Source organism: Panthera uncia, chromosome C2 (assembly GCF_023721935.1).
Source record: "Panthera uncia isolate 11264 chromosome C2, Puncia_PCG_1.0, whole genome shotgun sequence".
NCBI lineage: Eukaryota > Metazoa > Chordata > Mammalia > Carnivora > Felidae > Panthera > Panthera uncia.
The window spans coordinates 153,761,964-153,781,401 of NC_064810.1; the positions used below are offsets into that span (position 1 = coordinate 153,761,964).

The 19,438-nt window shown below is 44.2% G+C and overlaps 1 protein-coding gene across 5 annotated transcripts in view; it reads right to left on the reverse strand.

The window, feature by feature from the left end:
* The window catches only part of CLASP2 (cytoplasmic linker associated protein 2), a 180,103-nt gene that overhangs the window by 12,222 nt on the left and 148,443 nt on the right, over window positions 1–19,438 (reverse strand). For all 5 annotated transcript variants that reach the window (XM_049629088.1, XM_049629086.1, XM_049629087.1 and 2 more), the window contains 4 exons: window positions 12,171–12,314; window positions 10,349–10,455; window positions 8,797–8,950; window positions 5,328–5,556 (listed from right to left, as the gene is read on the reverse strand). In XM_049629088.1, coding sequence (XP_049485045.1) covers window positions 5,328–5,556; window positions 8,797–8,950; window positions 10,349–10,455; window positions 12,171–12,314 — 634 coding nt within the window. The remainder of the gene's footprint in view (window positions 1–5,327; window positions 5,557–8,796; window positions 8,951–10,348; window positions 10,456–12,170; window positions 12,315–19,438) is intronic.

Sequence of the window (19,438 nt, forward strand, 5' to 3'; positions counted from 1 at the left end):
ATGGTCTGGACAGGTGACTAACAGGAAAATCATTTCTGCCAAAGAAAACACATTTGTTACAAAACCGAACTATTTATATCATACAAATGAGATAAGCCTAAAGTCATTAATTCAGATAAAGTGTAACCGACTGTATTTCCTCTTCTGATAGACAGGCATCAAGGTCATGTGAAAAGATAAGGCTCTGGACCCACCAAACCTGTGCCTCTGATCCTGAGTGCGACAGAGGTACATTCTTAATTACTGTGGAGGCTCAGATTTCTCACGAGTAAAATGGGAAAAGAGCACCGACTTCCTACTGTCACGGGGACCTGGGCTGAACTAATAGTTTTTCTTGTGTCTTTATGATTAATATTGGCCCAATTACAACTCTGATAATACTTCTGTTGCAGTGCTGAAAATATACGGGATATTCTTTTCACTGGCAAACTTTGATAAGAGGATTCCTTGAATAACAGTGTCATCCTCACCAGCAGTAATATTCTGATATTTTATGGTCTCTGGTAAACTTTACAAAGGTCATGTGGACATTAGTGGGGTGTTAGTTTTTTGTGACACGTTAATCTTGATAAATTTATCACTCATGTGTCTGTAATGTGTAGAGAATCATCTGAATAATAGACATACTAATTAAGTCTCAGAATTTCAAAACAATTTCTTTCTACAGAAATTCTGACTTAAAAAAATAACTACATCCTGCCCAAAGTTATGGATTTTAAAAACCAAAAAAAAAAGAGGAGGAATTTTGCAACCAGGCAGACATGAAAGGACAATCCAAAAACCAATGGAGGTCAATACGTTAAAAAGAATGGGTAATGCTAGCAGTGTTCACAAAATAGGCCTTTCTAACAAGGCCTTCCCTACCTCAAGTTTAAAAATGAACACAGACAATAAATGAAAATAACTGCAATATGAAGCTTAGAGCAACTACTATTTTGTTTGATGGCTTATCCATTTTCAGAGAGCGTTTACTCAACGTAAAATGGCTGTCTTAGGTTTCAGAAGTCAATCAAGTGTTATGCTGCGAAGAAATTAATTTTCTCAAATTCAAAAATATTCCACCCAGTTTAGATTTAGGTTATGTAATTTCCAAACATGTCTTCCTTTAACAAATGGAAAATATATGATCTTTAGTAAAGGAGAAGAGAATTAGACAATGAGTGGATAACCTTGCCAAACTGTTATAATTTTGGCTTTGTGATAATATTAACTCTCTTAACTTGAGCAGTTGGTAAAAACGTAATTCTTCAGCCTCACAAATGAAGAGATTTTTCACCAAACTACAGATGACCAGGCCTGGGAACACAGATTTCTGAGCAGCGTAGGCAGGGTCTCCACACCTGACAGTGGTGAACTACGGAATTTCAGGGCTCAGCCAGGGCAAGAAGGGTGTCCACATGGAGTGGTGACCAGGTGTGACCTGTGAGAGCCCAGGGAGAAGGAGAAGGGCACCCATGGCCCCGGGAGTCAGAGCCCAAGGAGGCTGAGCGCACCCAGGTGGAGTGGCAGAGGTGAGGAGTGCAGGAGAAGGAGGAGGGGCAGAGATGGAAAGCTGGCTGCAGACAGGAGGACTGATCCAATAGGTAAATATATTAAAGGTAATGAAAGGCAGGTTGCTCAGTGTCACAAAGGGGGGCTTATCCATATAGAACAGGAGGATACTAGAAATAATCTTATGGCGCTAAATTGAATTGGGAGTTTATGTAAACTCATAGCTCTTGATATAGAAATAAATAGGTATACATCAGTGTGTGTATGTGTGCACGTGGATAGACATACGTATACATATATTCCCTTAGCTTTGGCCGCTGAGAGGTCTTAGGGGGAGTGATATCCCACTAGCAGTGGCTATACCTAGTGCTCAGACTTTAGCCTTTAAAGACCATTTTCTATTAAATGAAACCGAAGATCGACCCCTGGGGAAATGATTGATTCGAAGACTCAAGCAGGGACAGCACAACATTTTGTCATGCCAGATGCAAGGATGGGGACACTGGCAAGAGAACAGGTCAAATCAAAGGCAATCTGAGCATCAACATAAATAATGATATTACAAATTATAAACGGTTGAGTACAATGCAAACCATGAGTTCATGTAATTATAAATACATAAATGAAACTTTTTAAATGAATACATTTTAACACAGTTTTAAAGTACCACCTTACAAGGCACTTACTAATTATACTTTTTTTTTTTTTTTTTTTAAACGTTGACTCCTTTTTGAGAGATAGAGAGACAGGGCATGAGCAGGGGAGGGGCAGAGAGGGGGGAGACACAGAATCTGAAGCGGGATTCAGACTCTGAGCTGTCAGCACAGAGCCCGATGCAGGGCTCGAGCCCACGAACTGTGAGATCATGACCTGAGCCGAAGTCGGACGCTTAACCGACTGAGCCACCCAGGCGCCCCAAGCACTTATGAATTATAAAAAGAGTAACTTCACAGTGGAGAGCCGTGGTAAGCACCAACATAATCAGGTGATAAAAGTTTCTATCACCAGGCACTGGGCAAAGTGAAACCATTTATTACCTGAAGAATGGACTTTCACTTCTGGGACACTGATGCCAAGAGCACATGACCTGAATCCAACCACAAGAGAACGTCAGACAAACCCAAAGTGAGGGAAGTGCTAAAATATAAGTGGACGTCACAAGTGCCACGGCCACCGAAGGAGACTACAGAGACATGATGAGATTCTGAAGTGGGTCCTCTGGCTACAAGGTGTTATCACTGGACAGGTGACAAAACTCAAATGGGGTTTCAGGACAGGCGATTATTAATGCACGAATGATAATCGCCTGATTCTGAGGCGTACCTTGGGGTTATGTGGGAGAGGGTCTGTGTTTAAGGGGAGCACATCCTCAAGTACTTGAGGTGATGGATCATCGGTCTGAAGCTTACTCTCAAGAGGTCAAGAGAAGGTTCGTTGTGCTGTACCTTCATTTTTTAAACTTTCGATTGCTTTAAAATTAAAAAAAAAAAATACATAAATTGCAGCTGAGGTAAGAAATGTCAGCGGACCCAGTCTGGTCTGCCAGCTTGTGACGGCTATACCTAAGTAATTTAAGAACAAAGCTGCTAAGCTACAGGTCTCAGTTTACTGGGCTGCTGGAACCACAAAGGGATTAAGGGACAGGCACACGCTACGTCCAATGCATTCCCTCTGGTTCTGTTGCTGCCACAACTAAACCTCAGCAACAGAGCCAGCTAATTGTGACAGATCAAAACACACCAAAACCAATCATTTCGGCAGTTTATAGATTCTTCTGTAATTCAGAGTTAGTTTGGCAAGTTGCCATAATTCTGTCTTTGTGATAACTGAGATATATTAATACTTAAAAAAATTTTTTTTAAATGTTTATTTATTTTTGAGAGAGAGACAGAGAGAGAGAGAGGGAGAGAAAGTGCAAGCAGGGAAGGGGCTGAGAGGGAGACACAGAATCCGAAGCAGGAGCCAGGCTCTGAGCTGTCAGCACAGAGCCCGACGCGGGGCCTGAACTCATGAACTGTGAGATCATGACCTGAGCCAAAGTCTGACGCTTAACAGACTGAGCCACTCAGGTGCCCAAAATTTTTTATATTATTAAAAAAATTTTTTGTTTTAATGTTTGTTTCTTTTTAACACAGAGAGAGACAGAGTACAAGCAGGGGAGGGGCAGCGAGAGAGAGGGGGAGACACAGAATCTGAAGCAGGCTCCAGGCCTTGAGCTGTCAGTACAGAGCCTCATGTGGGGTTCAAACCTATGAACCACAAGATCATGATGTGAGCCAAAGAAGGACGCTTAACCGACTGAGCCACCCAAGGTGCCCCTAAAAATTTTTTTAAAGTGTTTCTTTTTGAGACAGAGAGAGACAGAGTGTGAGCAGGGGAGGGGCAGAGAGAGAGAGGGAGACAGAATCTGGAGCAGGCTCCAGGCTCTGAGCTGTCAGCTCAGAGCCCGATGTGGGGCTCAAACCCATGAACCGCAAGATCATGACTGGAGCCAAAGTCGGGTGCTTAACCAACTGAGCTGCCCAGGCACCCCGATACATTAAGACTTAACGTGACATATTGGTAAAAACATGATTCGTCAACCTGGTTGGTAATCAAAGAAATAAAAATGAAGATATTTTTCCACTTACCAAATTATAAAAATTAAAAAAAGATTGCTGATCTCTAACTTCTCAATCTTTCTAGTGATTAAGGAAATGCTATCATTGGGATGACCTATTTTATATCCGTCATGGTGACAAAATTTTAAAAGGTTTGAATATTCTGTGCTGGTGAAGCAATCAGCACTACACCTCAACTGGCCAAGTATTCTGAGTCAGTAATTGGGTAGTAACTCTCAAAACTTCAACTTAGATATCCCTTTATCAAGCAATTCTATCTCTAGAAATCTCTCAGAGTAAGTTACTGACATAGGTGCATAAAAGCTTATGCAGAAACATGTTCACTGACAGCAACACTGGGGTAACAAAGGAGAACCAGAAACTACCCGAGCGTAGTATCATACAAATGTTAAGGGGTGGATTTTCAAATTCACCCACATACAGTTATCTATTATTTTACATTACTTGAATCTTCAGTAAAAAATTAAAGACTTATATAAATTTGCAGAGAAAAATGTAGTTCCTTGTTACTAAAAATACCTAAGCCATATGCAGTGTTTTGCACTTTGTGTCTGTACATCTTACTCAAACCTAACTGCAAAGTGTGGCTGGAAGGGCAGATAGGTAGTACATAGCCATCCTCCTTCCGAAGGGACGCTGAGGAACAGTCAACCAAGCACCAGGCCGGGCAGCAGAGTCAATGTTGGAACCCAGTCCTGTGCCCTTGGTCCAAGCACCGTGAGTGCTGGAGCTCGTCCCGCGCCCTCGGTCCAAGCCGCTGAAAGTGTTGGAGTTGGTCCTAAGCTGACTTCAGATTCTCATGGTGACTTTGTCCACACCTGGTCGTGAACGCATCTTATGAGAGTTTATGATTTCACACTTTATTAAAGGGCCCTGACAAAGAATGAGTAGTTCTTCAAAGGTTTTGTCACGCTGGTCTAAAAATTAACGGCTGAACGGCGTCTGGAGATAAACCAAATTTAAGCCGCAGCGGACTTCACTTGTTTCTGGGCAGTCAGTATGGTTTTCCTGGTTTTTGAGGATGATGTCAGGGTTACCCTGTTTCTCACTCTGGGGCAGAAAACTACCAAACCACCAGAAAGGAGCTCCTGGAAGATGGGGGAACACCTCTCCCTTCCGAAGCTCCTTACTTCTTAGGGAGTTACCGTATTTCTCCTGCTCCACTGATTACCAGCCCCCGAAAGCACAGGTGACCAAACATGACCCACGACCTACCGTCAGGAAACTGGTCGGCGTCGTCGTCAAACATGGCTTCCTTGAGGGCAGACTTATTGAAGGGACTGATGCTATCTGAATAGTTATATGGATTATAGTCTCGCGAGCGTGGGGAGGAATGAGCAGGCATCGACTGGAGCAACGAAGCTTTATTATCAAGGGAGGTTTGGCTTGAGTCGGTAGCATCGCCTCCTGCCCTTGGGTCAGGCATCCCGGGACCGCCACACATCTATCAATGGGAAGGGGAAGGCGCAGAAAATTAACTCACTTTCAAATATCTCTTTGAAATTCTAAAAAAGATGTTTCTCTGTTGCTTCAAAGGAACCAACGTGAGAAGTTAAAACTTACATTCAAAATGTCAAAGCTTATCGTAAAGACGTAAAACAGAAACAAAAAAACCTAAACCCGCAGCTGTGAGAGCAAATAAGAACCATAAAAGAATGTCGTTTCCAATGACTCCTGCAGTTCCCTTGCTAAGGGCTTGACCAAACAACACGCAGGCAATTACAGCTCTCTATGCCAGTTAAAGACATAAAAGGACTTTCACTACCAACACGGAACTAAAAGCTGCCAGATTCCATTGTTAAGGTAGTAAATCACACAAGGACAGGATGTCAACAAAGTATAAAAGAATCAAATTTTGGGGTTGCCGGGGTGGCTCAGTTCGTTAAGTGACCGACTCTTCATTTCGGCTCAGGTCACGATCTCACAGCTCCTGAGACTCAGCCCTCCGTCAGGCTCCATGCTGGGCATGCAGTCTGCTTAGGATTCTCTCTCTCCCTTCCCCTTCCCTGCTCTCTCCCTCTCGCACGTGCACCCTCTCCCTGTGTCTCTCTCTCAAAAAAGAAAAAAAAGGGAGGGGGTTGTCTGGGTGGCTCAGTCAGTTAAGTGTCCCACTTCTGCTCAGGTCATGATCTCACGGTTCATGGCTTCGAGCCCCGTGTCGGGCTCTGTGCTGACCGCTCGGAGCCTGGAGCCTGCTTCGGATTCTGTGTCTCCCTCTCTCTCTCTGCCCCTCCCCTGCTTGTTCTGTCTCTCAAAAATGAATAGTAAAACATTAAAAAATGATAAAACACTTTTACCAAAGGCCTCAAGGCTTGTAACTTTTGAAAGGATGCCTGATGGAGTTGGAGCGCATTAACATACTTTTATCGTAAAACATCAATACTAACGCTGATTCTAATGCTAGCATGAAACTCATTACTACCACCAGATCACCATCACCACCGTCTACTCAGCAACTATGTGCTAAGCCATTACTCAGGTGCTTTACTAATATTCTTCAAACATGCGCCGCGCACCTACTGTGTGCCAGGCTTCATTCTTGGCAGTGGGGGTATATTAACGAACAAAAGAGCATGCTGGCCGCCTTCACGCAGTCTACATTCTAGTTGGGGGACAGACAGTACAAAACGCAGTGAATGAGTAGACAGAATGCTGGAAGATGATTCGCGTGCGGGAGGCGGTGCCGTGTTAAAGGGACCGCGAGTGCTGCGGCGGGAGGGAGGCAAGTGCAGGCCAGCTAGGGTGGTCGGAGTAAGCCGTGCGAACCGGGACTTGGAGGAAATCGGCCAGGAGGCAGGTTTAAGACAGCGGGAACGGCCCAGACAAAGGCCCCGAGGCAAGAGCGCGCCCGGGAAGTTCAAGGAACAGCAAGGAAGCCAGTGTGGCTGGAGCAGAGGAAAGCGGTAGGAGACGAGGCCAGAGAAGTGACAGGGAAAAAAAGCCTGTCGTGTAGACGTTGGCTTTTATTCCGGGACGTCCCACAGGGTTACAAGCGGAGGTGTGCCAAGGCACGACGGGGGGTCACCGGCAAAATCAAGGAGGCCGGTGAGGTGCCGATTTTCACAGCCCAGGGGAGAGAGGACTGGTGGTAAGGCCGGCTGGAGCCGGAAGGGCAGTGACGGAAGTGGACAGAGTTTGGATCTATTTTGAAAACGGGGCGACAGAGCGAGCGTGGAGGATGAGAGAAGGAGGGCCGTGAGGACAAGTGTCCGGTCCCAGGCTTTTGGCTAAGTGACTACTGCTGCCAACCGCGACACAGAGGAGCAGCCTCGTGGACCCGGAGGCATGTGGGCTCCAGAGGGAAGCTGGGCTGCACAGACTCGTATCACTTCTGACACGGACCACACCTTTCAGAGCACAATGTCGTCGCCTCATCTTCCTAACGGAAACACTGAGCTGTAGACGTGATGACGTCATCTGACTACTGGGTACCTGCCAGGAAGCGGGATTTGAAGTTACTTCGGCCAGAATCCTGTTTGAGCTCCCCAGCCCGCAGCCTGCGATCTCTGAGGAAAAAAAGTCTCAGCAGTGATTCTTACCGAACCGTTACTGCTTTCGGGGTGGGGAACCTCAAATATGAGTGGCGAGCCGGCTCTGGCCCGATAGGCACGGGGAGAAAAACAACAGCGGGAAGGCAGAGGAGGGAGCCCTTTCGAGATGTGCTGAAGAACTGCCACGCTCCCCAATTCTGCCAACGCTGAGAAACCACAGATTCCATAGGAAATGACGGGATGGCTTCTTCTGAGAAAAGTCTAAGCAGCAGCAGCAGCAGCAGGGTAAAAGACAACTACTCTTTTTTTTTTCCTTCCCTCGCCCCAAACAACTACTCTTTGTATGAACAAACTGAGCAGTATTCACCAATGTCAGAAAAATGGGTCATAACATCCTTCACTGGAGCCATACAAACCGATGACACAAGTCTCCACCACTGCACCAAGGGGGAAAGAAAAATCGAAACACATTAGGTCTTACGAGACCCATGTGATCTGGCCCACGTTCCACCCCCAACCCTCTCACAACGATCCAACAACACTGCCTCTCATCCTGGTTCCCGACTAGGCACAACTTGCTCTCATCTAAATGTCTTTAGACTCGCCACTTCTTCTATGGGATTCTCCTCTCCCAGACCTTGTACGGCTCCATTTAGGTCTCGGTGGAAAAATCACCTAGTGAGAGAGGCCTTCCCTGACCGATTAATCTCAAACAGATTCACTTTGGGGAGCCTGGGTGGCTCAGCTGGTTAAGCGTCCAAGTCCCGATTTCGGCTCAGACCAGGATCTCATGACTGGTGAGATCTGTCCACACGAGGGGCTCTGCGTGGACAGTGCGGAGCCTGCTGGGGATTCTCTTTCTCTCTCTGCTAGTCTGCTTGTGTGTGTTCATGTTCTCTCTCTCTCAAAGTAAACGAACGTTAAAAAAACCAGATTCATTTATGTTCTAACCTAAATCTCAATAGTACTCGTCTCTATCAGAAAATTCATAAGGAACTTGAGGGCAGCGACTTTGCCTTGTAAAATCTAAGACCCAGCACGGTGCCCGACGTGTGGCAGATACTCATTGAACGCTTACAGAGCGAGCCCTAAAAACTGACATCTGAAGATGACAGAAAGTTAAAAAAACAAAACAAAACCCAGCAAAAATCTTAATGAACAAATCTGCACCGTAAGAATGTTCAAATACTCACAGAATCACCATCATCTTTTTTAGAATCTCTTTTCAACGGCTCATTCATATCTTCTTGACTACGGAAGCTGAAATTCTGAATTGCTTCAGTGACACCTCTAAGAGAGCTATAAATATCTTCAGAGTTCATATTTTCTGTGTCATAATCAAATGCACTATGAAAAAGACGACTAGTTGTTATTTGGGGGTCGTTTTAAAACACATAACACATTTGAGATTAGGTAGGGTATTTCTAACAACAGGATGAGAATGTACACTCCCCGAAGCACAATTAGCAAAACCAAATCAAACCTGGCAACTGTCAACGGTGAAGGCACATGTCCCCTGGTCCATCCACTAAGGGCAGCTTACGAGGACTGTGAATGCATAGCCCTTAACAACTGGTTTGTCTTTCACCTTCAAAAATGTTCTGATTAACCACAGGTCAGCAAACCATGACCCGTGAAATCTAAAAATGTTTACTTCTTTAGACACTTGGGAGAAAAGTCAAAGTAACGATTCATGACACGTGAAAGTTACATAAAAGTCTTCTTTCAGCGTCCGCAAATAAAATTGTATCAGGTAATCGGGTATCGGTACCCGCAACACTTACTTACTCCGGCCTCCTCTAGGGACGCCTTTACGCTGCACCAGCAGAACCGGGTACAGGTAACAAGGCCTAAAATACGTGCCATGCGGCCCTTTACAGAAAGTTTGCTAACTCCTGTGATTTGTTTACAATAATGGCACAACTTGAAGACAAGACAAAGGTATTATACACAAATTTACAGGAAGGCAGAGAAGTTTCACTACTGAATATATGTTTATAGTACAATTCTATAATTAGATTCTAAAACTCAACTGAAGCTGGAATTCAGCCATCAGATCGTCACATGTGTGTGACAAGGAATAACTAGGCTAGATGTTAAGTCTGCAATGTATTTTTCTTCCTCAGACGCTGAAGCATTCTATAAATGTAATGAATATGATGAAACATGCTATGATACATGGCTAATAATAAAATTGATAACTACACTAATAAAAATGGACTGCTATGCAAATGTTTTTAAAAGCTAGGAAAAGGGAAACAAATGTTAGTCCATTAATGAGTCAAGAACTTCATCTGAAATACAGCCTATGCTTGAACTTCACAAGTGTGTGAAAAGTTTACACAGCTTATATTTTGTATTAAGGCCCAATCTCATAGTCACATTTTTTTCCGAAGACACAGTCATAATGCTATTTCATATTTAGCCTTTCCCCATTCTTCACTATTTTTATGCTTTGGTCTATAAGCACATCTGAGAAACATAACTATGCCATTTAAAGCATCAAGCAGTAATTTACAAAAGTAAGTGTCCTTTGCACTTACCAAAAAATTTGATATCCTATGCGTTATTTTCACTTAAGGCTTAGTTTGGGAATAAACTTAAAAATTTTTTGAATCTGCTACATTTCTACATGTCAAGACCTTTGAAGCCAAGTGGAAATCAACTGGAATTATATCAATGTCCGTTGTCTAAGAGTGGGACTCTGCAAACACAAGCCATGATGGAAAAGAACTCTTTTGTTACCTTGGAGATAAAGTATTCTGTGATGTGTTGGTAGGAGAAGTAAGAGGACTGGACCAGTTGGCTGGTGAACGTGCTGTTGGCCTTGTCAAAGGACTCCCCATGGGACCCTGATGGGGGGAGTCAAGTAAATATTAACACATGACAGGTAAGTTCAACTAAAAGGCTCTTAAGGAAGCCATGCAATCAAGAAGTTGAACAGTATGAAAGAGCTGTATTTGTAGGTCAGTATTTTAAATATTCATGTCCTTATCTCTGCTTTCTGTAGGGAAAAACTTTCCCCCTATTTGGAAATCTAACTCTTTAGTCTTCTCTTGTTTTCCTTACCCACTTCCTGCCCTCAAATATCATCAACATCTTCCTCCTCAAAGAGTCATTGGACCCCAAACTAACAATTTGTTTTTTAAAAACAGTTTTGTTTTTAAACAACAGTTTATTTATTTTGAGAGAGAGAGTGAGCGCGCATGTGAGCAGGGGAGGGACAGAGAGAGAGAGAGAGAGAGAGAGAGAGAGAGAATCCCAAGCAGGTTCTGTACTGTCAGCACAGAGTCAATGTGGGGTTTAATCCCATGAACCATGAGACCACGACCTGAGCCAAAATCAAGAGTCAGATGCCTGGGGCACCTGGGTGGCTCAGTCGGTTAAGCGTCAGACTTTGTTTGCCTCAGGTCATGATCTCACGGTCTGTGAGTTCAAGCATTGTGTCTGGCTCTGTGCTGACAGCTCGGAGCCTGGAGCCTGCTTCGGATTCCGTGTCTCTCTTTCTCTCTGCTCCTCCCCTGCTCGCACTCTCCGTCTCTTAAAAATAAATAAACGTTAAAAAAAAAAGAGAGAGAGAGAGACGCTTAACCTACTGAGCCACCCAGGTGCCCCCCAAGCTAACAATTTTAAATTAGCTCCCCATTCTGGGGTGCCTGGGTGGCTCAGTCGGTTACGTGTCTGACTCTTGATTTTGGCTCAGGTCATGATCTCATGGCTTGTGAGATTGAGGCTAAGAGCCTGCTTGGGATTCTCTCCTTCTCTCTATGCCCTTCTCTGCTCATGCTCTCTCAAAATAAACAGAAGTAAAAAGAAGTAAAATTCACTCATATTATTAATTTGCCTGCCTGTTAAGATACAATTAAACGATTCCTTCTCCTTCTAAAAAGATAACTAGCTTTAGTCCCAAGACATCATTCTGATTATTTTTAACCCTCAGACTTTACCTTAAGCCTGCTATAAATGCATCTAATTTCTCTTTCATCCACAGTACAAGGTCTGTCCTTTTAAAAAACCTAAGTTCAGTTCTTTAGGCATATTATGTAAACGATGCTTGCCATTTAAGGTCTATAAAACACTGTAATGTTTCATTTATTCAGAACTTACTTTCCCAAAACCAAAGTTTGTACCTTCAAGCAAGTATGGGCCCACAAACCTGTGAACAGGTTTTGGAACATCCCTTTCAAAGCCCCAGCTTCTTCAGATGTTATTTGTCAGTCAAGTCACCCCTTCTAGCCCTCCAACAAGGACCCATTTCTCTAAAGAGCATGTCCCAATTCCAACGGCCTGCAGAGCCGCTGCCGTCATCAGAGTTGTGCTCACGTTTTACTTTCCTGTTTGTGTCCTGGCCATGTTCATCACCAACCTAGTTGATACCAACATGCGAAGCCTAAGGACCGTACTCTTTCCAGGACAAGGTTTAATTCTGCTTAGGGAATGCTGCCCAGTACAGATGCAAAAATTATACGCTAGGATCAAAAGTTTACTTCGTGTAAAAGCAAGCAACTACTGTGAAACCAACCATCCATCATACCACAGGATAGCCGAGAGAAGAAGTGAAAGGTACCTGGGTTCCATTGCCAGTGTTTCGAAGGTGATTATGAAGAAGCTTGGTAGCACCATCTTGAAAAGTTTTTGGTAAAGCTCCTAATAACATTGTAAACTCTGGAGTATTGAGTTCAAATAGGGAAATCAGCACGGACTGTGCTGCCTGTAAAATGAAGACATTTAAGAAGTAGATGAGTGTACTTTGGTAACTCAAAGGAGACAATTTTCTTCAGTCAACATTTCTGTTCAATAGCACAAGGCCATCTTTCCCACAGAAACATAAGTTGCCTTTACATACTTTCAGATTTTGTTGCTGGGAGAATAAAAAAATATTTATTTGCGAGAGACAGAAAGCGAGCACACACGAGCAGGGGAGGCGCGGAGAGAAAAGGAGAGACAGAAGAAGCCCAAGCAGGCTCTACGCCGTCAGCACAGAGCCTGACATGGGGCTCGATCCCACGACTGAGAGATGACGACCCGAGCCATTACCAAGAGTTGGATACTTAACTGACTGAGCCACCCAGGTGCCACATCATTTATTTTTTTTTTGAGGGTAAGAAGGGAAGACAAAAATTGTCAAAAATATAATCTAGCACTCAATGGCAGCAGTTAACCAGTCTCCGGGGTTATTTTTTTTTTAAGTTAAAAAACAAAAAAGTATTTTGAGATAGAGAGAGAGGGAGGGAGGGAGGGAGGGAGGGAGAGGCAGGGCCAGGCAGAGAGAGAAGGTCAAGCAGGCTCTGCATCGTCAGCACAGACCTGATATGGGGCTTGATCTCACAAACTACAAGATCATGACCCGAGTTGAAACCAAGAGTCAAATGCTAAACCGACTGAGCCACCCAGGTGCCCCAAGACAGTTTCCTTCCCAGGGTTATTCTACCAAAATATACCACTTCAGTTTTCCTAATAAATAACTACAAAAAGATGGATGGAAATACCTAAGTATGGGTATCCCATACCCTTCAAAAATTCCCGTCGTACCACTTGACTTTTACGAAAGACCTACCACAGTACCTGCTTTCCCTAACCAAAAGAAAAACAAAGATCCTCACTTTTATCAATAAAGGCAAAAAGCCAAAATACACTCAACATTTGCTTTGCACCGAGCCTGTACTCCAAGCAGTGAGAAGGGCGTCACCAAGCTCCTTCCCCAGGAACTACACTCAGCATCTCAGCATTGAGCCAGCATCGCTTTGTTGAACTGGGTTGTGTATGTGTGCTTTATCTTGATTTGTGCTGCGTGTCTGTTAGCAAGCTGCATCCTAAGGTGTCAGAAAAGACGAAGAGGGAACTCTCAAAGGTTTTTCCATGGACACTAATGGCACTGCTTCTTTGCTCTACACGTTTTGGTGTGTGAAAGGGTTCACACAACAGTCTACTTTCGGGCAGCAGGGGAAACCTGCATATCCCTAAGCTATACAAAGCTCATCCAGAGCAACTGAACACTTACTTTTCATTACGTAAGTGAAAAACTAGTCTAACGTTTGGGTGGAAACGGGAGCAAAACAAAGCTTACTCAGATCGGTTAAGAAAACTTATAAATTTACTTTCTTCTTTTAAAATAACCAACTGAAGGGCGCCTGGGTGGCGCAGTCGGTTGGGCGTCCGACTTCGGCTCCGGTCACGATCTCGCGGTCCGTGAGTTCGAGCCCCGCGTCGGGCTCTGGGCTGACGGCTCGGAGCCTGGAGCCTGCTTCCCATTCTGTGTCTCCCTCTCTCTCTGCCCCTCCCCTGCTCGTGCTCTGTCTCTCCCTGTCCCAAAATATAAATGAAAACATTACAAAAAAATTAAAAAAAAAAATAACCGAGTTACTGAAAGCCAAACTTTGAAATTCAGATTTCAAAGAAACTTAACGAGAGGAGAAAGAAACCCACATAGCTCACAATCATGACTCAGAGGGAAACGTGTGCATCTGATTCTGGACGTGTTCAGATCCCAGTCTTAGAAAACTTAAGTGTCCTAAGTTTACGACATCTGAACATGCAACACCAGTGGAATGGTTACATTCTGCTCCACTGGTGCGACGGCAGACCGCAGAACACAGCCTTGGAAGGTGACGGAGCTGAACGCACGAAGAGATCGGCAGAGGGCTGTTAGACACTGCCGAAGGAAAGAGCTAATAAAACCACAGCTGTGACATCAGCCCAGTTTTCTGAGAACGACAAAACACACATTGTGCGGGTACGCACTCTAACACAGTGCTTAAGTGAAACTGCGTGTATTTTGAAACAAAACTTTATGATCTTTTTTGGAAAATATTAAAACTACCTCAAGTTTATTTGAGCCAATGAATTAAGGTACACTTTATTCCATCTAGGGTTTATTCTGGTGTATGAGACTCTGCTTTCTTTCCTCCCAGAGACAGAGAACCCAGCTGTTCCAAAACCGCTTCCCGGTCAGTGTATCCTTTCCTCGTGACTCAAAGTGACACCCTTATTGTGAGTTAACCTCCTAAATAAACCTAAGTGTCTTGGATCCTCTATGTTCTATCAACTATTTCTCTATTTCTGCATTAAGTAATATGGGTTTAAGTTGCATGATTTGAAATGCAATAGTTTGTGAGTATATTTTGATAAAGCCCGTTTTCATTAGTTTATATTATAGTATCACATTTTTTTTTTACTAGATACATTTTTTAAAATGTTTATTTTGAGGGGTGGGGGAAAGGCAGACAGAGAGAAGGAAAAAGAGAATCCCAAGCAGGTTCCATGCCGTCAGTGCAGAGCCTGACATGGGGCCGATCTCATAAACTGACCTGAGCCGAGATCAAGAGTCGAAGCTTAACTGAGACACCATGATGGCCCTAGATTTTAATTAATTAACTTACTTCTTTCACAGCATAAACCAGGTCTTTATTAGAGTACTGTATTCCATTTCTGTCTTTTTATTTTCTTAAAGATTTGATTTTTAAGTAATCTCTACACCCAACGTGGGACTTAAACTCACAACCCTGAGATCAAGAGTCCTACACTCCACTGACTGAGCCAGCCAGGTGACTCCCCTCCTTTTTTAAAAGTTTTTACCGTTAGTTAGCATAACAGGGTTATCAGTTTCAGGTGTATAATACAGCAATTCAACAATTACAGACCTCATCCCGTCTTCATCAGAAGTGCGGTCCATTACCTATGTAATCTCCCCACCAATCTCCCCTCTGGTAACCTTCAGTTTGTTCTCTATAGTTAAATTTGTTTCTGGGTTTCTCTCTTCTTTTTTTCCCTTTACTGCTGCTGATTTTTTTTTTAAGTTTATTTATTTTGAGAGAGAGAGAGAGAGAGAGAGAGAGAGGAGTGGGGGAGAGAGGGAGAGAGAGAACATGTGCACGCATGCAGGGGAGGGGCAGAGAAAGAGGGAGACAGAGAGAATACCAAGCAGGCTCCACACTGACAGTGTGATGCAGGGTTCAAACTCACAAACTGTGAGATCATGACCTGAGCCGAAACCAAGACTTGGATGCTTAACCCACCAAGCCATCCAGGGGCCCCACTTGTTTTGTTTCTTAAATTCCACATGAGTGAAATCATATAGTATTTGTCTTTCTCTGACTTATTTTGCAAAGGATTATACTCTCTAGCTCCATTCATGTCATTGCAAATGGCGAGATTTCATTCTTTTTTATAGCTAATATTCCACTATGTATGTACACCACATCTTCTTTATTCATCTATGCATGGATACTTTGGCTATTACAAACAATACTGCTATAAACACAGGGGGATGTGTATCCCTTTGAATCCGTGTTCATGTATTTCTTGGGTAAATATCCAGTCGTATGACTACTGGATCGTACGGTAGGCCCATTTTTAACTTGAGGAACGCCTATATTGTTTTCCACAGTGGCTGCACCAATCTGCATTCCCACCAACCACACAAGAAGGTCCCTTTTCTCTACATCCTCACCAACACTTGTTTCCTGTGTTTCTGATTTTAGCCATTCTGGCAGATGTGAAGTGGTAACTCATCACAGTCTTGATTTGCATTCCCGGGATGATGAGTGATTTTGAGCATCTTTTCAAACGTCTGTTGACCATCTGTATGTCTTCTTTGGAGAAATGTCTGTTCAGGTCTTCTACCCATTTTAAATTGGATTGTATGTTTTTTGGGTGTTGAGTTTGATAAGCTCTTTATAGATTGTGGAGTTCTGTGGCAAACCTCTGTGTTGAACAAGTCTGTCGGCACATGTCTTCTTTTTTGATTTTAGAGAGCGGGGTGGAGGGGAGAGAGAGACAACATGAACAGGGGAGAGGGGCAGAGGTGAGAGAGAATCTTTTTTTAATTTTATTTAATGTTTATTTATTTTTGACAGAGAGAGTGAGCAAGCAGGGAAGCAGCAGAGAGAGAGGGAGACCAAGAATCCAAAGCAGGCTCCAGGCTCTGAGCTGTCAGCACAGAGCCCAACATGGGCCTCGAACTCACAAACCGTGAGATCATGACCTGAGCCAAGGTTGGACGCTTAACCGACTGAGCCACCCAGGGGCACCCCGTCTTTTTTTGAAAAAAAGAAAAAAAGAAAAAAAGAAAAAAAAAATTAATGTTTAAGAGAGAATCTTAAGCAGGCTCCAGCCTCAGTGTGAAGCCTGATGTGGGGCTCGATCTCACAACCATGAGATGATGACCTTAGCTGAAATCAAGAGTTGGCCATTCAACTGACTGAGCTACCCAGATGCCCCCGGCACACTTTTTCAAACAGCATTTACTCATTTTGCATCTCTGTGTCACATCTGATAATCCTTGCAACATTTCAAACTCTTTCACTGTGATCTCTTACGTTACTTTGTAATTCTTTTGGGGTACCGCAAATTGTGTCCAAACGAGATACCAATCGATACATGTGTGTGTTCTGACTGCTCCACTGAGCAGCTGCTCCCCGTCTCTCTCCTTCCCCCCAGACCTCCCTGTTCCTGGACACACAGCCGTGTTGAAATGAGGCCAATTAATAGCTCCACAACGGCTTCTACGTGTTCAAGTGAAAGAAGGCGTTGCGTGGGTCTGACACTGAATCCAAAGCTAGCGGTGATTAAGCTCAGGAAGGCAAGTCAAAAGCCAAGACAGGCCAGAAGCTAGGCCTCTCGTGGCACGCGGCCAACTTGGGACTGCAAAGGAAAGGTGCTCGAAGGAAACTGAGCATGAATGGTAAGAAAGCAGAACGGCTTCATGGCCGATCTGGACCTAGTTTCGGTGGTCTGGAGAGGAGACCAGAGCAGCCACAACGCTCCCTTAAGCCAAAGCCTCATCCGGAGCGGGGCCCTAACTCTCTTCAATTCCGTGAAGCCCGAGATTGGTGAGGAAGCCACGGAAGTTGGCTCGTGAAGTTGAAGGAAAGGAGCCGTCTCCGTCACCTACAGGTAGCAAGGTAGCACAGCCAGCACGGGAGTCCCAAAGCGTTCCTCAGAGGACCCAGCTGGGGCGACCCCCGAAGGTAGCTGCCTAAACAGCGGATTTCCAGTGTGGACGGAGCAGCCTTGCATCAGGAAGGAGACGCCACCTAGGACTTTGACGGCTGCAGAGGAGAAATCGGTGCCTGGCTTCGGAGGACAGGGTGACTCTCTTGTTCGGGCTAATGTAGCTGGTGACTTTGAGTCGAGGCCAGTGCTCGCATCATTGTGAAAATCCTGAGACCCTTAAGCATTGTGTTAAATCCACTCTCCTTGTGCTCTGTAAGCGAAACAGCAACGCCGGAAGGACAGCCCATCTGTTTACACGGTTTCCTGAATATTTGAAGCCACTGCTGAGAACTATTGAAGGAAAAAAGATTCCTTTCAAAATATTATGGATCATGACAATGCACCGGTACCCAAGAGCTACAATGGAGCTGTGCAGTAAGAATTAATGTTGGCCTGCTAACACCATATCCGTGCTACAGCCCATGGATCATAAGCTAATTTAAAAAAAAAATGTTTCTTTAATGTTTATTTACTTTTGAGAGAGAGAGAGACAAAGAGAGAGCAGGGAAGGGGCAGACGGAGACAGAGGATTTGAAGCAGGTTCTGTGGTGACAGCAGAGAGCCCAACGTGGGGCTCGAACTCACGAACCGTGCGATCGTGACCTGAGCCGAAATCAAGAATTAGACACTTAAATGACTGAGCCACCCAGGTGCCCCAAGAAGTAATTTTGACTTTGATGTCTTCTTACTTAAGAAATACATTTTGAGGGCACCTGGACGGCTCAGTAGGTTAAGTGTCTGACTTCAATTCCAGCTCAGGTCACGATCTCACGGTTCCTGAGTTCAAGCCCTGCCCCGGGCCCTGCACTGGCAGCACGAAGCCTGCTTGGGACTCTCTCTCTCCCTCTCTCTGCCCCTCCCCACTCAAGTTCTCTCTCAAAAACAAAAAAGAAACAAATACATTTAGTAAGGCTACTGCTGCCACAGTGATTCTTCTGATGGATCTGGGCAAAGTAAATTGAAAATCTTCTGCAAAGGATGCACCATTCTAGATGCCATTAAGAGCATTTGTGATTCATGGGAAGAGGTCAAAATATCAACACTAACAGGAATTTCAAAGAAGCTGATTCCAGCCCTCAAGGACAATTCTGAGGGATTCAGGACTTCGGGGGAGGACGCAACTGCCGATGTGGTGGAAACAGTAGGAGAAGTGGAATGAGAAGTGCGGCCTGCGAATGTGCCCAGATTTCTCTTGACGAAACTGGGACATGAGGAGACGCCTCTTACGGATGAACAGAGAAAGTGGTTTTTTGAGATGAAAGCTATTCCGGGTGAGCACGCTGTGAAGACTGTTGAAGTAACAGCAAAGGATTTAGAATATTACATAAGCTTAGTTGATAAAGGAGCAGCAGGGTTTGACAGGACAGACTCCAATTTTGAAAGAAATTCTGTGGGTAAAATGCTATTAAACGGCATCTCATGCTACAGAGAAATCTGTTGGAAAAGGAAGAGTGGGTCGATGTGGGGAACTTCACAGTCTTATTTTTTAAACATGAATTCTTAATGATTTTATTTTGACTTAGTTATTTTACAATTTTAAAACTTTGAGTGTAGCTGATACCCAACGTGACATTGTTTCAGGTATGCAACATAGTGACTTGACTTCTCTATTATTCTATGCTCACCGCAAGTGTAGCTATCGTTTGTCACCGAGCAATGCGGTCATGACATCCCTGATCATATTCCTTCTGTGGTACCTCTTACAACTGTGACTTATTCACTCCCTAACTGGAAGCTGGTATTTTCCATTTCCTTTACCCATTTTTCCCATTCCCCGCCCCCCCCCACCCCCCGGCCCCTTTCCCTCCAACAACTGTTTGTTGTCTATACTTATAGGTCCGA